Source organism: Gorilla gorilla, chromosome 7 (assembly GCF_029281585.2).
Source record: "Gorilla gorilla gorilla isolate KB3781 chromosome 7, NHGRI_mGorGor1-v2.1_pri, whole genome shotgun sequence".
NCBI classification, from domain to species: Eukaryota; Metazoa; Chordata; class Mammalia; order Primates; family Hominidae; genus Gorilla; species Gorilla gorilla.
In genome coordinates, this window is record NC_073231.2 from 138,589,807 (window position 1) to 138,608,331 (window position 18,525).

The 18,525-nt window shown below is 38.0% G+C and overlaps 1 protein-coding gene across 35 annotated transcripts in view; it reads left to right on the forward strand.

Moving 5' to 3' along the window:
- The first annotated feature begins 8,771 nt into the window (after positions 1-8,771).
- Positions 8,772-18,525, forward strand: part of PHF20L1 (PHD finger protein 20 like 1) — a 71,981-nt gene continuing 62,227 nt past the window's right edge. For 9 of the 35 annotated variants that reach the window (XM_055349655.2, XM_063709501.1, XM_063709502.1 and 6 more), the window contains exons 1-2: positions 11,264-11,360; positions 14,474-14,600. In XM_055349655.2, the coding sequence (XP_055205630.2) occupies positions 14,476-14,600 (125 nt within the window). In that variant the 5' untranslated portion in view covers positions 11,264-11,360; positions 14,474-14,475. Of the gene's footprint in view, positions 9,095-11,240; positions 11,361-14,144; positions 14,426-14,473; positions 14,601-18,525 lie in introns of those variants that run through there. The other 26 variants (XM_055349665.2, XM_063709504.1, XM_055349666.2 and 23 more) reach the window with 17 other exon arrangements.

Sequence of the window (18,525 nt, forward strand, 5' to 3'; positions counted from 1 at the left end):
TCCGCTAGGCATGGTGGCTTATGTCTACAATCCCAGCATCTTGGGAGGCCGAGGTAGGCGGATCACTTAAGCTCAGGAGTTCAAGACCAGCTTGGGCAACATGAGGAAACCTTGTCTCTACAAAAAATAGCCAGGTGTAGTGTCTTAAGCCTGTGGTCCCAACTACTCAGGAGGCTGAGGCAGTAGGATCGTTTGAGCAAGGGAGGCGGAGGTGGCAGTGAGCCAAGGTTGCGTACCCTAACCTGGGCAACAGAGCAAGACTCTGTCTAAAAAAAAAAGATGCTGTTTTCACTTCATCTTTCCAGAGAACACGCCAAAATCTTATTTAATCATGGCAACAGACTTCCAGTCCAGAATCTCATAATAATCTCTACATCAATGTGGTTTCTCTTGATACAAAGACTTCTAAAACATCTTAGCCTGTATGTTCAACATTCAATACCAGAACAGAGATGGAGTAACTTCCATCAAAACTTCTCCTATTTAGCAAAAGAGTAATGGGGCTATTCTGAAACGGAATGATCAGTTTGATCAGTTGTTACAAAAGCCTTGTACCCTGTGAATAGGGAATGTTCCTTGATAGAGCTCTAATTCTGCTCCTCAGGGCTAGTAACTCAGGCAACTGTGGCTATTGTTTCTGCCCTCTGGAAAGTAAAAGTATTCCTTTTCCATTACTCTCCTTGGCCTCCTCTGAAGATTAGAGAATATGCATTTCTTGGCGGCAGAGCAACCTTCTCAACTTACTTTCTGCTTGTAGAAGTTAGCAAATGGAAAGATAACTTTGAAATTTTTAGTTGTCATAATCTCTTTGATACCAAGCTGGTACCTCTTTGACTGTACATTCTATTCTAAGAACATATCAACAACTTTTCATGCATTTGATTCCAGTCAGCTTCTTGTGTCAATATTAATGCTTATAATTGTTTTGAGACATACCCACCTGTTTGGTTTTTTTTTTTTTTTTTTTTAATATAGAGTCTTGCTCTGTTGCCAGGCTGGAGTGCAGTGGCGCGATCTCAGCTCACTGCAACCTCTGCTTCCCGGACTCAAGCAATTCCCCTGCCTCAGCCTCCTGAGTAGCTGGGACTGCAGGTGCGCACCACCATGCCCAGCTAATTTTTTGTATTTTAGTAGAGACGGGGTTTCACACCATGTTGGCCAGGATGGTCTCGATCTCCTGACCTCATGATCTGCCCGCCTTGGCCTCCCAAAGTGCTGGGATTACAGGTGTGAGCCACCGCGCCCGGCCTAGCTCTTCGTTTTTGACTGCTAGCAGCTTGAGCTTATTGGACAACCTGTTGCTTAGGCATCTGTCCTGTGTCGGGTGAATAATTCATGGGCATGTCTCTGAAGAACTTTCAGACTCTTTGGCTTTATGAGAAAAAGATTATGTTGGCGGTATGAGTTGTGATGAGATTGCGAGATCACAATGCCATTAAGCAATTATGTTACTTAAACGTAATATGGGGGTAGGGATGGGGATTATATATACGAGTATTTAGAGAATATGACAATAATTAAATTATAAGTGATGTACTAAGAAAGGACGTAGAAATCAGAAAAGTGGCCAACCAGGCTAGATTTGATTTATTTAAACTGACTCACCTCAATTCCCTTGTAATAACACTGGAATAGTTCATGTCCAGGTAGTGATAGAAGAATGAGATTTTGGATGCTTTGTCCTGCTTTTTAAAATCTACAATTTCCACATTGTTAAATTCATTGTAGTACTTTCATTATTTGCCTTTAGATTTGATTTTCTTATACTCGGTGTTCTCACATTTCCTTTGGTCACAGATATTTACATTCCTCTCTTTTACTTTAAAAAATGTTGTGTTCAGCAGGGCACGGTGGCTTACGTCTGTAATCCCAGCACTTTGGGAGGGTGAGGCAGGCAGATCATTTGTTGCTAATGTGTCTTTTTAGGATTTATAGGATATTTCCTGCAACTAGAATTCTGTCCCTGAAAAACGCTATATGTATATCCCTACTGTTTCCTCAGGGTTCATTTTCAATTGCAGCATTTTTTGAAGACAACATAGTTATAAAAAAAAAAAAAATAGGAGAGAAAAGAACGAAAACCAAAGGGTGTTTCTCCTCATTCTGGTGAAACTGGCTCTGTTGAATGTTTTGCAAAATCCAAAAGAGGAAGTAATCCGATACTTGACCACAAGGGTGTGTTGCCTCAATACTTTTACTAAGGCAAACCACGAGCTGTGCAACGCTTGTGCTGACAAATTATCTGCCCCTTCCCTGCTCGCTCTCCCTCCTGCAGAAGGGGAATTATTTCATTTGAATGTCCACAATTACCTTGGAGATAGTGTTATTGCGTTCTGGTCCTGGCCAAGAGGCCAGATATTTAGACAAATTGTGAGTGACCAGTTAGAGCCCAAATGCTGACCCTGCACATTCTTCCACACTAACACTTACAATGTATTGAAGTTATCTGTTTGCATGTTTGTCTACATGTCTACATTGTTAAATGTCTTAACAATGATCAGGAATTAAGCTTATCCCTTATGCTCCCTGAAACTAGTGCTGTGTGCTTGGCACACCACAGATGTTCAATAAACGCATGTGGAAAAGAAATGGAAGTAGAATGTTTTCATTTGTCAGTTCTTGAATTGAAACTATAAAGAACTGTAAGGCATTAATAATTATAAAGTCTGCATAGAACTCTTATTTGAAGCTTACTCATCCTTCAAAGCATATATTGAATGTTTCTTCTTCTATGCTGTCTTTCTTGATTTGTCGAGTCAGAATGACCATATTCCAATAGTATCTTTATTTCAAACTGATTTATATTTAGCTTCATATTGTGTTTAGTTGTTTCTGTATCCATATCTGCATCATGACAAGTCAACTTTGAATGGGTATCTAATTTTATTTTTCTTCCTGTTCCCTTACTCTACATCACCCAGTCTCTAGCATTAGGTAAGAATTCAAAAAGAATTTGTTGAGTGCTGTGAACTGACTGTGTGTGTCTCCCTGTCCCCTAAATTAATATACTGAAGCCCTAATCTCCAATGCAATGGTACTTGGAAGTGGGGCCTTTCGTAAGTAACTATGTAATGAAGGTTGAGCCTTCATGAATGAGATTAGTCCCTTAGAAGAAACATGAGAGAGATGATCTCTGTCTGTCATGTGAGGACACAGTGAGAAGGCAGCCAACTGCAAACCAGGAAGAATCCCAGGAACCAAATCGATTGGCACCTTGATCTTGGACTTCCCAGCCTCTAGAACTGTTAGGAATAAATTTCTTTTGTTTAAGCTACCCAGTCTCTGGTATTTTTTAAATAGCAGCACAAACTAAGACATTAAGTGATTAAACAAATAAATTAATGATGAATGAATGCATGCAAATAAATGAATATTGCATGCATGCATGTATGTTGTTTGCCATATTTCAGGATGCCACTGAATTGCTGCTAGCTCTGTTCTCAATGAAAACAATGATCACTAAGAGAGTAAAAGTATTCACCATTTGGTGATTGTTAATTTGTATAGCTGCTGTGTTCTGTTGCTCACCCTCTCCTACTGCAGTTTTAACAATCCACGGAAATGGGGATTGTATGTTGTAGAGACTATCTCTAAAATCAAACACCTACAGATTAGGAATGTGAATGTTAGGTCAATCTCTCACTAGATTTGTCTCTCATTTGGCTTGGTTTTCTAACTTTGCCAGCCAGGAAGAGAATTCTCAGCTTTGTTGAACGGCTGTAAATTGTAATTTGGAGTTACAGTTGTGTTGAATATTAGTTATTTTGCTGTCCAAATTCCAGTCTCTTTCTTTTAAGTAACAGCACTCGAATTTTGCATTAAAGAACCCACTCATTCCCATCGCTCAGTCCACGAGGTTTGGACCAGTCTTCACGCTTACCCGCCTGATTAGGAATAGGAACCCAGTTTAAGCCGAATCAGTACAAGTCATCCCCATGGCCACCATGCTTGGTTCAGATTTAGGCACCTAACTTTATTTCGGCCAGTGAGAGAAAGACTCCTAGTATTTGTTTTTACGGTCACCAGGATGCTGTAATGTCTTAAGCTGTTGGGGATCCCCAGAATCAAGCTAAACCTTAGGAAGTAGAGTGAAAGATGTTATAATTTTTCACTGAATCAAACTCACACAGAAGGCAGACTTATTCCTTATCTTCTATTAATTCCCCAAACTGAAAAATTCCCTTTTTACTTAAGCCTGTTTTCATAAAATTTTCTGTTACATGCGACAAAAAGAATCCTCACACACTGCGGGTCTGAATATTTCATGTACGTATGAATTGTTTAGGGTAGCTTGCTAAAATGCAGATTTCCAGGCCCCAAACCTAAGATATAAATCAGGGCCCAGGAACTTGAATTTTATCAAACAGTGTTGCATTTTAACAGACCATCTTGTTAAAACAGTGTCCCTGAGCCATATGCACATCTCCATAATGCAGATAATTGGCAGACCAAAGCTTGAGAAATACTGATATAGTTAATGCAAGAGACACTAGTTAACAACGATAAAAATCAGGGGAGGTGCAAAGTATCACATAGCAGCAGGAAGCAGAGACCATCCTTTGTCCTAAATCAGAAATGTGAAAATCCTTTGCAGTATCACGAGTGGATTCCATATTCAATGTACTTCTGTTTATAAAATCTTTACTAATTTCTCATGATTATTTCTTCCTGCTTTATGTGTCATGACCAGATATCTCAGTTTGTCTGGAACTGTCCAGGATCCACCTGTCATTCTGGTATAATTATTAATAGCCCTTCCTTCCATTCTCAAAAGTGTTCAGGGTTGGATGATAAATTTTATGTTCACTCTCTTGCTTCATGGTAATCTGCACACACACAAAAGAGTTCCTTGTCTTTCTTGCTGCATTTGCTGAAATAGACATACATATTTTTTCTATTTTATGACCCTTAGTAGCAGAGACTTTGATATCTTAGAATCATTACTGCCAAGACTAAAAGTTTTAAAAATCTCAGAGATCCATGTGGCTCTGAGTAACATGTAAACTGAGTAACACATAAACTTACATATATACATATATATCAAAGTAATATATATTACTTCAATATTATGTACTTTGTATTTATAATATATATGTATTATTATTTACTTTAATAACATCATATTTCTTTATTTTATTTGTATATATAAGTATGTTTAAAGTAATCTGGAACACCCTATCATCCTTAGAGTTGGCTCATTCTAAGAAAGTGGAATATAAACCTACGAATCACAGTGAGGAATACATTAGAGAGGTGAAAAAAATGCTGTGGGAACACTGGGAGAGATGACATCTCTGCCAATTCATACATGGCCTAGAGCTCCTATTGCTAGGGATTAATTCTGCAATAACTATAATTTCTGTTCAGTTGATAAAGGGACATGGTGACAGAGGAAAGATAAGTGAGCTCTTTGGCAGGTGAGGAAAATGATGTCAGTGCTATTTTCAAAGATTTTTACGCACATGGAATGAAGAGATTTGACAGAGGCTATCTATCACAGTAGTTTACGTTTCTGCTAAACTAACCTTAAAAAAACTTGAATTGCTTTGATTTTCTTTACTAATGCTAATTGTAAATATTAAGTAAACACACAAAAAATAGCTATCTTGTGTTTTATTTGTAATCAAGGAGTATCTGGTATTTAGTAGTAACTTTTTTTCCTACCTTAAAATAGGTATACATTTGTTAAATATTCCAGGAGACATTATGGTTCCATATTCATATTTTTAATGTTGGAGGAATTTAGTTCAGTGATTTCTGCCTAACAACTGTTGTTTCAAGATAATTTGCTCACTGCTTGTTTGGTTCTGCTCAAACACAGCTGTAAGTTCTTTCTTTCTATATTTGGAGATGGAGTGACTGATGGCTGGGCATCAACCATCTGGAACAGGGTGTGTTGGGTGGAAGAGAGGAGAAGGGACAGAGCAATGCACAGCTTCACTACATGGCCAGGGAGTCAGTACTAGAATTTTGTATATCCTGTATCCCTAGTCTGATCCTGACCTTTGACTCTATGTGGTTAAAAGAGGAAATGACATCCTACCTGAATGAATTTTTTGTCAGTTTTATCAGGCTTAATGCCTTCCTTTTAGAGTCAATATTATATTCACACCCTCTCCACTTCCCGAAACAACTTCATAAATAACATAACCAAGCTATACATATATACTTAAAAATCAATATGACAATGATAATATAAAAAATTTATGAAAATAACTCATAAAAATCATATATATTTCAATACTTAACATTCAGCCATGTATCACAGAAATATATAATGAAGCAGTGAAGTGCTTGTATCTAAATTTAGATTTTCCTAAATGTAACAGCTATGCAACTAGACTGACACAGGTGCATTCTATCAGTGCCTCAAATACTATGAGTAATTAGCCGTCGGTGGCATGATATTTTAAAATGAGATAGACTCTTGATAATGTTCAGGAAAAAGGCCAGTGTTTCCTTACATTAAACAGTTGCTTCATTCCTGCAAAATTTAATGTATATTAAAACCTTCCAAAAATACTTATATGTGAAATGCAGTTCTAGGCAGGGACTATTATAAACAGGTTTTTCACCTACATGAATGTCTGGAAGGACATCTAGAAGTCATACATGACCTGGGGCAATTCTTCAAGGTATGGAACTGCACTGTGCATTTCAGGATGTCTAGCAGCCCTGGTCCCTTCCCACTAAATAGTAGCAGTGCCCTACCCCAATCCTGAGACAATCACATACCATCCTCCATTTCCAAAGTGCCCTCTAGGGGGCGGTATTAACTCCACAGAGGATTACTAAGCCTATACAATTCACTGAAGCCAGGAATCATTTACATAAGACCTTATTTTATTTTTTTTCTTTCAAGTGTCATTATTGGAAGACCCATTGTCAAGTTCCAATTAAAACGGAAGGATCATCTTTCCAGGGTGGATTCTCAACAAATAGTTGGGAGAATGGACAGAATCTGTTGTTCTTTATGTATGTATTTTATTTAAATTGCAAATAACCTCAAGTTTTTAGTGGTGTATAACAATAGATATTTATTTTTTCTCAATCACTAGCTTGTGATTCAGCAGGGGTTCTGCCAGAGTTCAGAAAGATTTAACTCCAGGCTGACCACCAGAAACTTGAATACCGGTACTGCCACAGATGTGGGAGAAAAGTTTCCTTATTTTGAACATCATCAGCAACTTCTGATACAAAGTCCTTGGTAAAAGAGTTTTACTTGAGGCTAGAACTTTAGCTGCAAGGGAGACTGGAAACATGAGTTTCTGATATTTTCATCTTATTTAGTGGGAGGTTGATTCTGCATCCAAGATTCATAAGGTGGATGTATCATTTAGTTTGGGTAGGATTATGCCGTGTAACAAACAATCCAGCACCCAAATCTCCATAGCTTAAAATAATAAATATTTATTTTTTTCCTTATACAACACAGTAGTTGTAGATTATCAGTGAGGCCTTGGTTCATCATAATCTGTCTAGAACCTGGATGGTAGAGCAGCTATCATCTCAAGCAGTGCTTTACACTGTGCCAGAGACACAAAGTTTGGTGAGCTGGCATTAAAAATTACCAACTGGCCATGACAAATCTCACTTCTAATTACATTTTATCAGCCAAAGCAAATCAAATAGCCATACATAATTCTAAGGAGGGTGGAAAGTATAATCCTGTCATGTCCTAAGGAAGATGCTGCAAGTATTTGGTGTTCTAAACTAATGCAACCATGATGAGAAATTTCTCAAACATGGAAAGAGAGTTGAGATGCTGGGCAACCAAAAAACAAGATAACAAATATCCACTAGAGACTGTCTTATTTATATCTTTTCTATGTATCACCATGCTCAGTCTAGCTCAGTAGCTATTAGTGACTTATTAGATGCTGAATGAATGTTTGTTGAATAAAAAAAGAATGATTGTTTAATTTACCAAATCTTACTATAACTGAAGCTTAAAGAGAGTTACTTTGCTATTTTAACTCCACACTATGAAGCAAGATAAATATAAGTGACATTTGTATGCAACGTTGCACTTGAAAACCAGAGTGGTACAGTGGAAACCAAGAGAAAAAAGATGTTTCATTTCAATATTATTTTCAATGTGTTCACTTGTTGGTTTCTCCCCACAGCAAGGATACTGTCTCCTGTGCTTAGTAGAGTTTGGGAGGGTAGGTATTCGATAAAAGCAGTTCTGCTATCATTAGCTGTGTAGTCTTGGGGAAGTGATATCAATGTAGCCATAGGTTAAGGTTATTCAGCTGTGCCTGAGCATGCGCGTACACACACATCTTAGTAATATTCGTCTTTGTATTGTAAAGATCTCCAAGACTGGAACGCAATACAATTGTAATACAGTTGTACAGTTGTGATTGTCATGTGACATATTTACAGCCTAGTGTCTATCACAAAGCATCCATTCAAGGGAGGTTTATCGATTTTGTAGTAGTAACCATGCTCTATTCTTGATGTGGAGTGGGGTGGATATCTAAGAAAGCATGTAGTGCATTTGAAAAAGTTTGCCAAGGGTCCTGGGTAGAGGGGGTTTTGGTGACGTGGTTCCCAACGAATCAAGAATAATAAGCAATGCCCTTCGTCCTCAAATCTCAAAGGTCAAACACTTCACAACTACCAATAGGCACCAAGAGCTCGCGTTCTTTCCTCCACTAACCAGAGCCCCGCCCGCTAGCGGTCCGTCAACAACCGCAAAGCCCCGCCTCCCACGGCGGCCCGCCAATCGGCTGCGCGGCCCGGGCCCAACCCTCGTGAGTCACGTGACAAGGCCAGGCCCGCTTCCGGCACGTCGCGGGCGGCTGACGTCGCCGGGGCCCGGCGTCGCGTCAGGGCTGGCCGGCGGCGGAGGCGGCAGCGGCGGCGGCGATGGCAGCGGACCCTGAGCGAGCTTGAGGGCTCGGACCCAGCTCCCTCCCGCGAAACCTTGGGCCGATCCGGCGCTGCGGCCCCAGCTCGCTCCGCTCCTGCTCCCTCCCTGGCCGCTGCCTGGGCGGAGGCAGAGGCAGAGGCCCGGGCTGGCCGCCCTGCTCGTGCCCCAGCTCGGCCCCGGACGGCCCGGCTGCTGTGCAGAGAGGAGGCCGAGTCGGTAAGAGGCGGCGGCGGCTGAGCCGGCAGGCCGCCTGGCCCCCGCCGGGCCGCCCGGGACGCCCCCATTCTGGTGTCTCTCTTTCCGGCCCGCTCCCCTCCCGCCTCCCTCCCCGTAACTCGCCGGCCCTATTGTCTGGGCGCCGCAGCTCCCCCTTCCCCTCCCTTCCTTACCCCCCTGCCGAGGGCCGGATGGCTGTCAAACCTGGAGGCTTCTCCAGCTCCCTGCCAGCCCTGTCAGCCTTTCCTGCCTGTCTCGTGCCACCCCCTGTCTGTCTGGCCTCACCTCCTCACCTTTTTTGGCCTGGCGGTGATTCTCTGACCATTGCTTTACATTGTCGGTCTCGATGTCTTCTTGCTCATTTCTTCTTCCCTCGAACTTGTCATCTCCGAAAACTTCCACTGTCCTATTTCTTGCCATTCTTTGCTCCTTTCCTTACTGTTTTTACTCCTCTCCGTGCTTTCTGCCTTCTTTTTGCTTCAAGTTTTACTCCCAGTAGACTGTCTTACTTTCTAAAAGTTCCTTAATTCAAATCTCTCTTCATCCTTCCCTCTTCGAACCTAAGACAAAGGAAAATCTTGTTTTTTTTCTGGTACTTCATCCCTAAGTGTCACTGGGGGATTATACTCATTCAATCCATCACTTAATTATGGGCTCTAAGTTTGATTCTAGATGTTAGTGTACCTTGTGAACTATCCCTTACTGAATTCTTCCTGTGACAGACAGCAGAAAAGGTTGATTCGATTTCTACACAAACATTTAAGTAACTGCCTTACGTGTTGCGCACTGACAAGACCTCTATTAAAAATATTCATACATTTGTTCTTTTGCACCAGCTACACCCTGGGCAAACTCCCTGTTAACTTTTTAATGCTCTAATATTTGCTCATACCATAGCAGGAGGATACCCACTCTACCCCTCCAACCATGGGTATTTGAGTTCGCATATTTTCATGGCCAGTATTGATGCTATTTTTTCCCTTACCTATCAGACTTTTTCAAAGAGAAAAGAGGGAGCAGTTGGAATTTTATGTTTGTTGTTCTATTTTGTCTATTATGAATTGTGACAAAACCATTATAAAAGATGACAAGTGTGTGTGTTTCTTTTTTTCTTTTTAAACTGTAGGGAACATAGTCATTAGTGATCTCAAATACCGAAGGACATTTTACGGATCTCTCCTCGCTCCTGATAACAATCAATTTGCATTCTTAATTATGAGTTATGTTTTGATTAGGTTATCTCAGAATGTATTCATATTCGTCACATACCCATTAGTGAAAAAGAGGCCACCTCAAGTGTGCTCTGTGGCCACTGTGGCCCAAAATATAGTACTTTGCATGTGAATGACCTAGGGATACATAGGTACTCCTTTGCAGTTTTTGTTCTAGCATTACAACCACTTTTATTATCAGTGTGGACACTGTCTATATTGAAATATAGTAGAAATACTCAGTTAACAAAAGCATGTTATTATTGCTTGTTGAATGTAAAGTATAAGAAAGCAGTCTCTTTTGTAACACTGTATATTAAATTAAAATTATTGAATTATGTGCTACCAAGGTGGGAGATCATGGGTAATGAAAAATCCTAATCCCAAGAGGAATTAGTGGTATCTTCACTGGCAGAGGAGTGTGCCTACTGTTTCCTCCATCTTTGTGTGCTGTAGGGCCTTATCTAGTGTTTTGTATTATGAGGCACTCAACAAATATTTGTTGAAATTAAAAATTGATTTTGTTCTCAAGAATTTCAGTAGTCCTATTCCAGAACACTCAGCTGTCTTAATTTTTCAAAGGCAGGAAAGCATTTTCAGCTCTCCCTGTGGAGAATTTTCTTGGGTATCTGGAAGCTCAAATGTAAAGCATTTTTAGCTATTAACAATTTTTAACAGTCCATTTATTCGTTCTTTTTAGATAGTTTTCTTTGTTCTTTTTCTTAAATCATTATCAAGATTGCCTGCAGATTGCACAGAACTTTATATAGAGATGTTGGTAATACTCCTTCAAATTTCTTAACAATTTGGCAAGTATTTCATATTCTCATGTATTGTTTTAGAAATTCTGTTTAATTTTAATTTTACCTGTTCCCTTATACTCTACTTCCTATGCATTTTCTGCATTGGAATCTAACTTTTTTCTTTCTCTTGAGGTAGTGAAAAGAGAATACTGAAGAATAGGATCTCAAGATGAGTAAAAAGCCCCCAAATCGCCCTGGAATCACTTTTGAGATTGGTGCTCGTTTGGAGGCACTGGACTACTTACAAAAATGGTATGGAAAATATAGAACTTTCACCTAAATATCACAATATCTGTAGCCTTACATATGTTAATTAAAACAGTAAATTCCACTGATGGTAGCAGAAACATCAGTGTATTCACATTTCGATTACACATATATGTTGTTTTTTAGTTTTCCTACTCTTTAGGCTTTTTAGGTTTAGCATTTAAAAACTATTTTTAGTCAACTGACTAAATTATTTAGAACAATCATTTTTGGTGTTTGAGAAATGAAAATAATTGTCTAGAGTATGCAGTTTATGTATACCTCATGTGTACCTCACATGAGCTGTATTGGTGGAAGTAGAGAGAGGAGTAATCCAGAGAACCAGCTTCTCATGTTTTGGATAAATTTTGATTTAAATTGGTATTTTTGGTCTGTCGGTGGTAGTCTTTCAAACTACAGAGTATATTAATGGTTAGCATAGCATTTTTTCATAGTGAACACTTTCAAAAACATCTCCACTATTCATTATCTCACCTAAAACCAAAATCACACTTAACCTCCTATTTTCCCTGGTGGGCCTTAACCTAAAGGCAGGCTGTTACTGTCTCCAGTGCAAAATAGGCTGTCCTTTCAGAACTTGTGTGTCTCCCCCTATTCTGGCCATTGTGGTAAGTGGTAAATTTAAACACCTCCCAACATAGCCTTTATACAGTGGTTAGGAAAAGTTGATGAATTGGTATAAAACTACTATCTGGAAAGGAGAGAAGGGGAAGCTACATGCAGGGGTCCCTGGGCCAGAGTAGGAATGAGGAGGATTCTCCTTTCTCCTAAGGAGCGTATTCCTCATTTGGGTTAACTGGCCCCTTATTCTGCTGTCTTGGCAGATGTCTTTTGTTGCCATTTGCAAGCTCCTAACCTGAGAGGGGCATTAGAGGGGTTCCGCTTCTGGGAGGGATGCTGCCTTTGCTCCTCCTGAAGCCCGTTTATTTTGATGCGAGCTCTTGTTTAGCAGCTCTTGGACTTTCCCAGACTTTTTGACATTTTCTCTCATTTAAAACCATAGTGGGCATTTTGTAGATTTACTTTTGATTGATTTGTATTAAGTCAACTTCCCGAGTTGGTAATGGCAGGCAGAGAAATCTTGTTTAGTCATGATATTTGACTGTATAGACCAGGCTGGGGTTTCTCTCTCTTAACATCTGGCGTTAGAGCTTGGCACATATCTCTGACCCCAGCTTAATGACCTCTTGTTTTGAGCTCCACTTTAGGACAGTTTGAAGCTACAATTTGAGATGGGGAGGTTAATCGATACTGTCACTAGGTGAAGAATGTACATGGTAGTTCTCAGGAGGGGTTTGGGAAGTACCTGGGAACTAGGCAGTAGCATCTCTCCTAGTGACGATCAAAATGTCTCCAGACATTGCCAAATGACAACTGGAATGAGGGTGGGTGGCGGTAAAAATGATTGAGAAACTCAGCATTAGACCATGCAACAGAAAATGCCAGTTGAGGCAGCACTTGGCTATCTTGGTTCTCATTTGACCAAGAGAAGCTTTTTACTCCAAAGGCATACTACTGAATGTCTGTGTGATACAAGGGTATAAGAAATAATACTTGTTACTTCTTTGATATTACTCTTAAGTGATTTATTTATTTTTTAAGTTACTGGCTTTGTGACTTAGTTAATTCATATTAACATATTAGGCTTCCCAACTGACGGTGTTGCAGTTGAGCTAGCTTCCAGTTTTGGAGAAACACATAGTTGATTAGTTCTGTCAGTAATTTTCAGGGATATTAATATAACTTTGATATTAGTGAGAAATTTTCTTTCAGTAGTAAAATGTTTTCTAACTTAGGAGCTGTTAAATTTATGATCCAGTAGTTCAAAAGACTACAAAAAAGAACTTTTAAAACCATGCTTGAATGTACTTTTAGAGTATTCTGTGTTTTTAGAATACTTGGAATTTCAGAGAACAAATGAAAGTTTTATCTTCTTGCTACAAAATTCATATGTGCTTATTTGAGCAGTGTCATGCAAATGTACTCACTGATGAAGTTTAGATTTAATTTTAATGACCCTGGTAATAATAATTCTCTTTAATGGAAATAAGCATTAGCCAGGATAACCACATATTATCACTGAAACTTGTTATCAGTTTTATTTTTATAAGCTGATTTATATAAAGATTTTGGCATTCTGTTTCAGGTGGCTCCTTATTTAAAAAAGGATTAAGAATATTGTATATATGTATTCTAGGTAATTTACAAAAATAATTTTCTTATGGTAATTTTGCTTATTAATGTCAGTAGTTTCAAGAACTAGTTAGGCTTAGGTGCCCCTTAAATTTAGTATTAGGTGGTGTGCTATTGGACCAACTATTTAATTACTAAGATGTATTGAATTTTATATGGGACACAAAAGTTCCGAGATTAGTGCTCTTAACGTTTTATTTATAAATAGGATAATAAACAGTTCTTCATATTATTCCATTTGTAAATGACCATTTTACATTTCATGGAAATTCTGTAAATTTTTGCATTAATATTAAGTAAAATTATAGAATTATTTGACGAGAAACTGACATTCTTGTGAGAAGCAAAATATTATAATCATCGAAAATATACAGAAATTTCTTTTCTCCCTCTTCTCCCACTCTTCTCTTTCCCTTCTTTCATATTCTATTTTTTGCATCCATATTGAATGCTTAGTCTTCCAAATTTATTCAATTCTCTTTGAAAAGTATTGAGTCATCTTTGAGATAAATGTAGTTTGAACTATTATGGGCATTGGATAGGGAGGAGCAGGAATGCAAATCCTGCTTACTGTCTCTATACTCAAAACATTTACAATAAGCAGTATATTACTGAGAAACTAACTTATCACATGTTGATAAATCACCTTTTGAAGAGAAGTGCAAAAGGAAAGTGGTGCTAGTGAAGAACCCAAAATGCCTATTAAAGGTTTTTCTTGCTTTTTTTTTTTTTGAGACAGAGTCTTTTCTGTTTCCCAGGCTGGGAGTGCAGTGGCGTGATCTTGGCTCACTAAAACGTCTACCTCCTGGGCTCAAGCTATCCTGCCACCTCAGCCTCTTGAATAGCTGGAACTACAGGTGTGCACCACAAGTCTGGGCTAATTTAAAAAAAATTTTTTTTTGTAGAGATGAAGTGTCACTGTATTGCCCAGGCTGGTCTGGAATTCCTGGCCTCAAATGATCCTCCCACCTCAGCCTCCCAAAGTGTACTCCTGGCTGGTTTCTCATATATAAAAAAGGAAAATAGTTTCTGGTATGTGTCTAGACATAAAAGGATAAACTCTAAATTTAGTAGGTGGAAATAATCTGAAGTTAAGCTCTCACTTTTAGCTTTGGGGTAGATTTGATTTAACAGGAAGACTCAATCTGTGTTTCTCAGGAAAAGTATGTTATTATTGCTTGAATAAACCATATCATATAATTCTTACAGATCAGAAAGGTACCTTATCTTTGAAAATGCATTGTACCTTTTTAAGTAGTGATTTATTTATTTTTATTTTATCTTATTTTATTTATTTTTTTGAGACAGAGTCTTGCTCTTTCGCCAGTCTGGAATTCAGTGGCGCAATCTCGGCTCATTGCAACCTCCGCTCGCTGCAACCTCCGCCTCTCAGGTTCAAGCGATTCTCCTGCCTCAGCCTCCCGAGTAGCTGGGACTACAGGCGCACGCCACCATGCCCAGCTAATTTTTTTTTGTATTTTTAGTAGAGATGGGGTTTCGCCATGTTGTCCGGGATAGTCTTGACCTTGTGATCTGCCTTCCTCAGTCCCCCACAGTGCTGGGATTACAGGCGTGAGCCACTGCGCCAGGCCTAAAGTAGTGATTTATTTTTATTTTCAGAGTAACTTTATAGCTACATAAGAACACTCATTGGTGGTTTATTTATCAGTACTAATGGACACAGGCCCTGAGAAGCCATCAAGAGGTCAGTCATCTTAGTCCCAGTATTTGCTTTTTGATAATTGGATCTCTCCTACACTGACCAAACATAACTCCTGAATAGTGTGGGCTGTTTTAATTTTTAAAAATATTATAGCTTTACAATATTTTAAAAACATTTTCTTTTAACTTTTTCAATCATCTGCATAAAGACTTTGACGTGCTAATGTTTACAGCTAGCACAGTCAACTATTTTTTATCTTATTTTCATCATGTTTTTCACCACAAACTCTGTGCATCCAAACCTTGATATTCAGTTTTATAATCTCTGGAAGGTAGTAACATCATAAGAATAAAAATGAGTATAGGTGTGTTGATACGGAAGTATATTTGGGGAAGGAGAAAGTTGAGAGTTGAAGTTACATTGGAGACACTGTAAGCGGGTGGGTTTAAATTCAGACTGTTACTTATTAATTCTGTAAATATGGGTAAGTCCTTTAACTTGGTTTTCTTAGCAGTAAAATGGAAGCAGTATTACTGGCTTTTATTTAGAGGTTGGTTTTTAAGGTTCAAATAAAATTATATATTGCTTTAAATTCTACAGATGAGTACATAATCATAAAGCATTGAGGTAAAGGCAAGGGGAGAGGGAGAATAGAAAAGTAAACCTTTGGGGATCTGAAGAGTTAAGTGATTGAGTTTTTAAATGTAGCTTTAGTTGACAGGAGAGTGGCTTGGAATCATAGAAGGCAAAACATGTCATTGCAACAAGCTGATGACATTTTTTTCTTTTTCCTTTTTTTTTTTGAGACAAAGTTTTACTGTCACCCAGGCTGCAGTGCAGTCATGAGATCATGACTTGAGGCAGCCTGCAGCCTTTACCTCCCGGGGCTCAAGCCATCCTCCTGCTTCAACCTCCCAAGTAGCTGGGACTACAGGTGTATGCCATAGTAACCTGCTGATTTTCTTTTTCTTTTTCTTTTTTTTTTTTGGTAGAGAAAGCGATCTCTCTGTGTTGCCCAGGCTGGTCTTGAACTCACGGGCTCAAGCAGTTTTTCCATCTGTCTTGTTCTTCCAAAGTTGTAGACAGTCTTTTTGGAGTGATAATAAAATCCTCATGTTTCCACAGAGTTTTATAGAGTTTGCTTGCAAATATTAAAGTATCTAATCATTCTGAATATTGTTTAGTAAGAAAACTGATAAAATCACACTGGCGTTGACTACTGATTTAACTCCTGTTTTTTGATTGAAATTAAAATAGTTATTCTACAGTAAGCGATTGTTACAAAAACACAAGAGATTAAATAACATGCTATGGTGTTAATCTTAAAATAAATTTGAAATATAGAGTCAATTTAAAACATTCAGATGAGATATGCTCCTCTGACTCTTTTGGAATATTTCTATTTAATTCTCTTCTAAATCTAAAGAAAAGGAAAATGAAAGATTAAAAAATGTGGAGATATCTCCAAGTATCAGAGTTTAATAGAACAGTATAAATTTGAATTGGCAAATGCTGTTTTCACACATTTGAAGTTTTTTGAACTGTATGGAACATTTGCAAATGTGAGTTTTTAAGATGTTCTTGCAGAATTTTAATAGTATAGGAGAATTAAGGAAATTTACATTGTAGCAAGTACAAATACTTGTTAATTTAAATAAAATTACACATTTTCTGAATAAAAAGTTACTTTTTTTCTAATTAGATTTAACTATTCAAAGGGAAATGCTACTAGAGATAAGTCGTGTCATCTATATTTAGAGTAGGAGAATGGTCCTAAAGTGTAACACGTAGATCAAATATAGCATTGTAGGAACACCAGGTGAATACTTCAAAAATAGAGGTTCTTTTGCTAATATTAATATGCATGCAGTTTTTGTCTTTTCATAATTTGGGATTCTTTCAGTTTGTCTATACATAGAAAGTAATGATTATTATTTTGAGTCATTACCTTTGAAAACCAATGCCAGCTGTAGACTCAGAAAAAATATATAGTTCTATGTATACACCAAAATAAATGAATTATATACTATGGTCATAAGTTCATAGAAAACTTATACATGACCTCTAGGTTAAGGACCCTTCTTGCAGACAATTCATTTGAAATCTGTAAGTTTTGTTTAAAAATTCTGAGATAATTTACATTTAGATAGTCACAAATTTTGAATCTTAAGGTCAAAGTGAATCATCCAGTTTAATTATCAAGCAGATTTGTACCAGTGCACAAACATTTTACTTCTTTAACTTTTAAAATTTCCACAAAAGAAAGCCCCATAAATTCCTTTGAACAATGCTAAATATAAGAAAGCTTCCCTCTACCCCTCCAAAAATGTGAAAAGCATGATTTAAGGACAGAGAAGACTTATTTATTTGAAAACACACCTGGCTTCAGGTTGTTCTTGCTGTAGTGTTCTTCCTTTTTTTATGTTAATTCGTTTTTTATAGAACTCTTTCTGATTTATAAGCTTTTTCTGCTTATCCTAGTTTTTTTGAAAAACAAAAGTATTGGAAAAAATAAATTAAACTGGAAGTCATAAAATATGGATGTTAAGTGCTATTTTGCCATGAACTATGTGATTTTGGAGAGGTATTTCTCTGCTTTAATGACCTTGAAATGAAAGTCTTACATTTTAGATGATCTTTAAGGTGCAATTGAATTCCAAACTCAATTTCATTTTATCGATTTTCACCTATTCAGGGATGACAGATTTTTTGTTTTTAAATCATACTTTTAGATGGGTAAATAACACAAACTTGAGGCAGAGGTAAGATAGACAAAAAGTCATAGGTACTTCAAAACTGCTGGCTACTAGAGGAGAAAATGAGAAAAATGTAGAAAACTGAATATAATTTGGAAAAAATATAGAGGTTTGAGCTATTTGGGGTATAACTATATTGGGCATGAAACCTTTTGGCTCCCAATATAGTGATCTCTCCACTATAACCCATTGTCTCGCATAGATTTCCTAAAGCTTTGAGGCTCAGTTAACTAAATGGGCTCAGTGTTCATGGGCCACCGTAGTTTCTGACCAATTGTAGTTGTGAGTATATGTCTGGCATCTAGAAGGGCCCTGAAAGTCTGGCAAGCCTATGCCACTCTTTTTCATTGGAATTAGAGGGCTTGAGCAAGGTAGGTAAATTTCAAGTTTATCCATCCTAGAGAGCTTTCCTCCTAAATTTACTTCAGAATCAAACCTCCAAGCTGATGATTTCTTAGCCTCCTTCATCAATTTATAATGAGGGTAAAGTCCAGGAATCTCAGACTTACTGTGCTGTGCTTTATGTGTGTGTGATCGT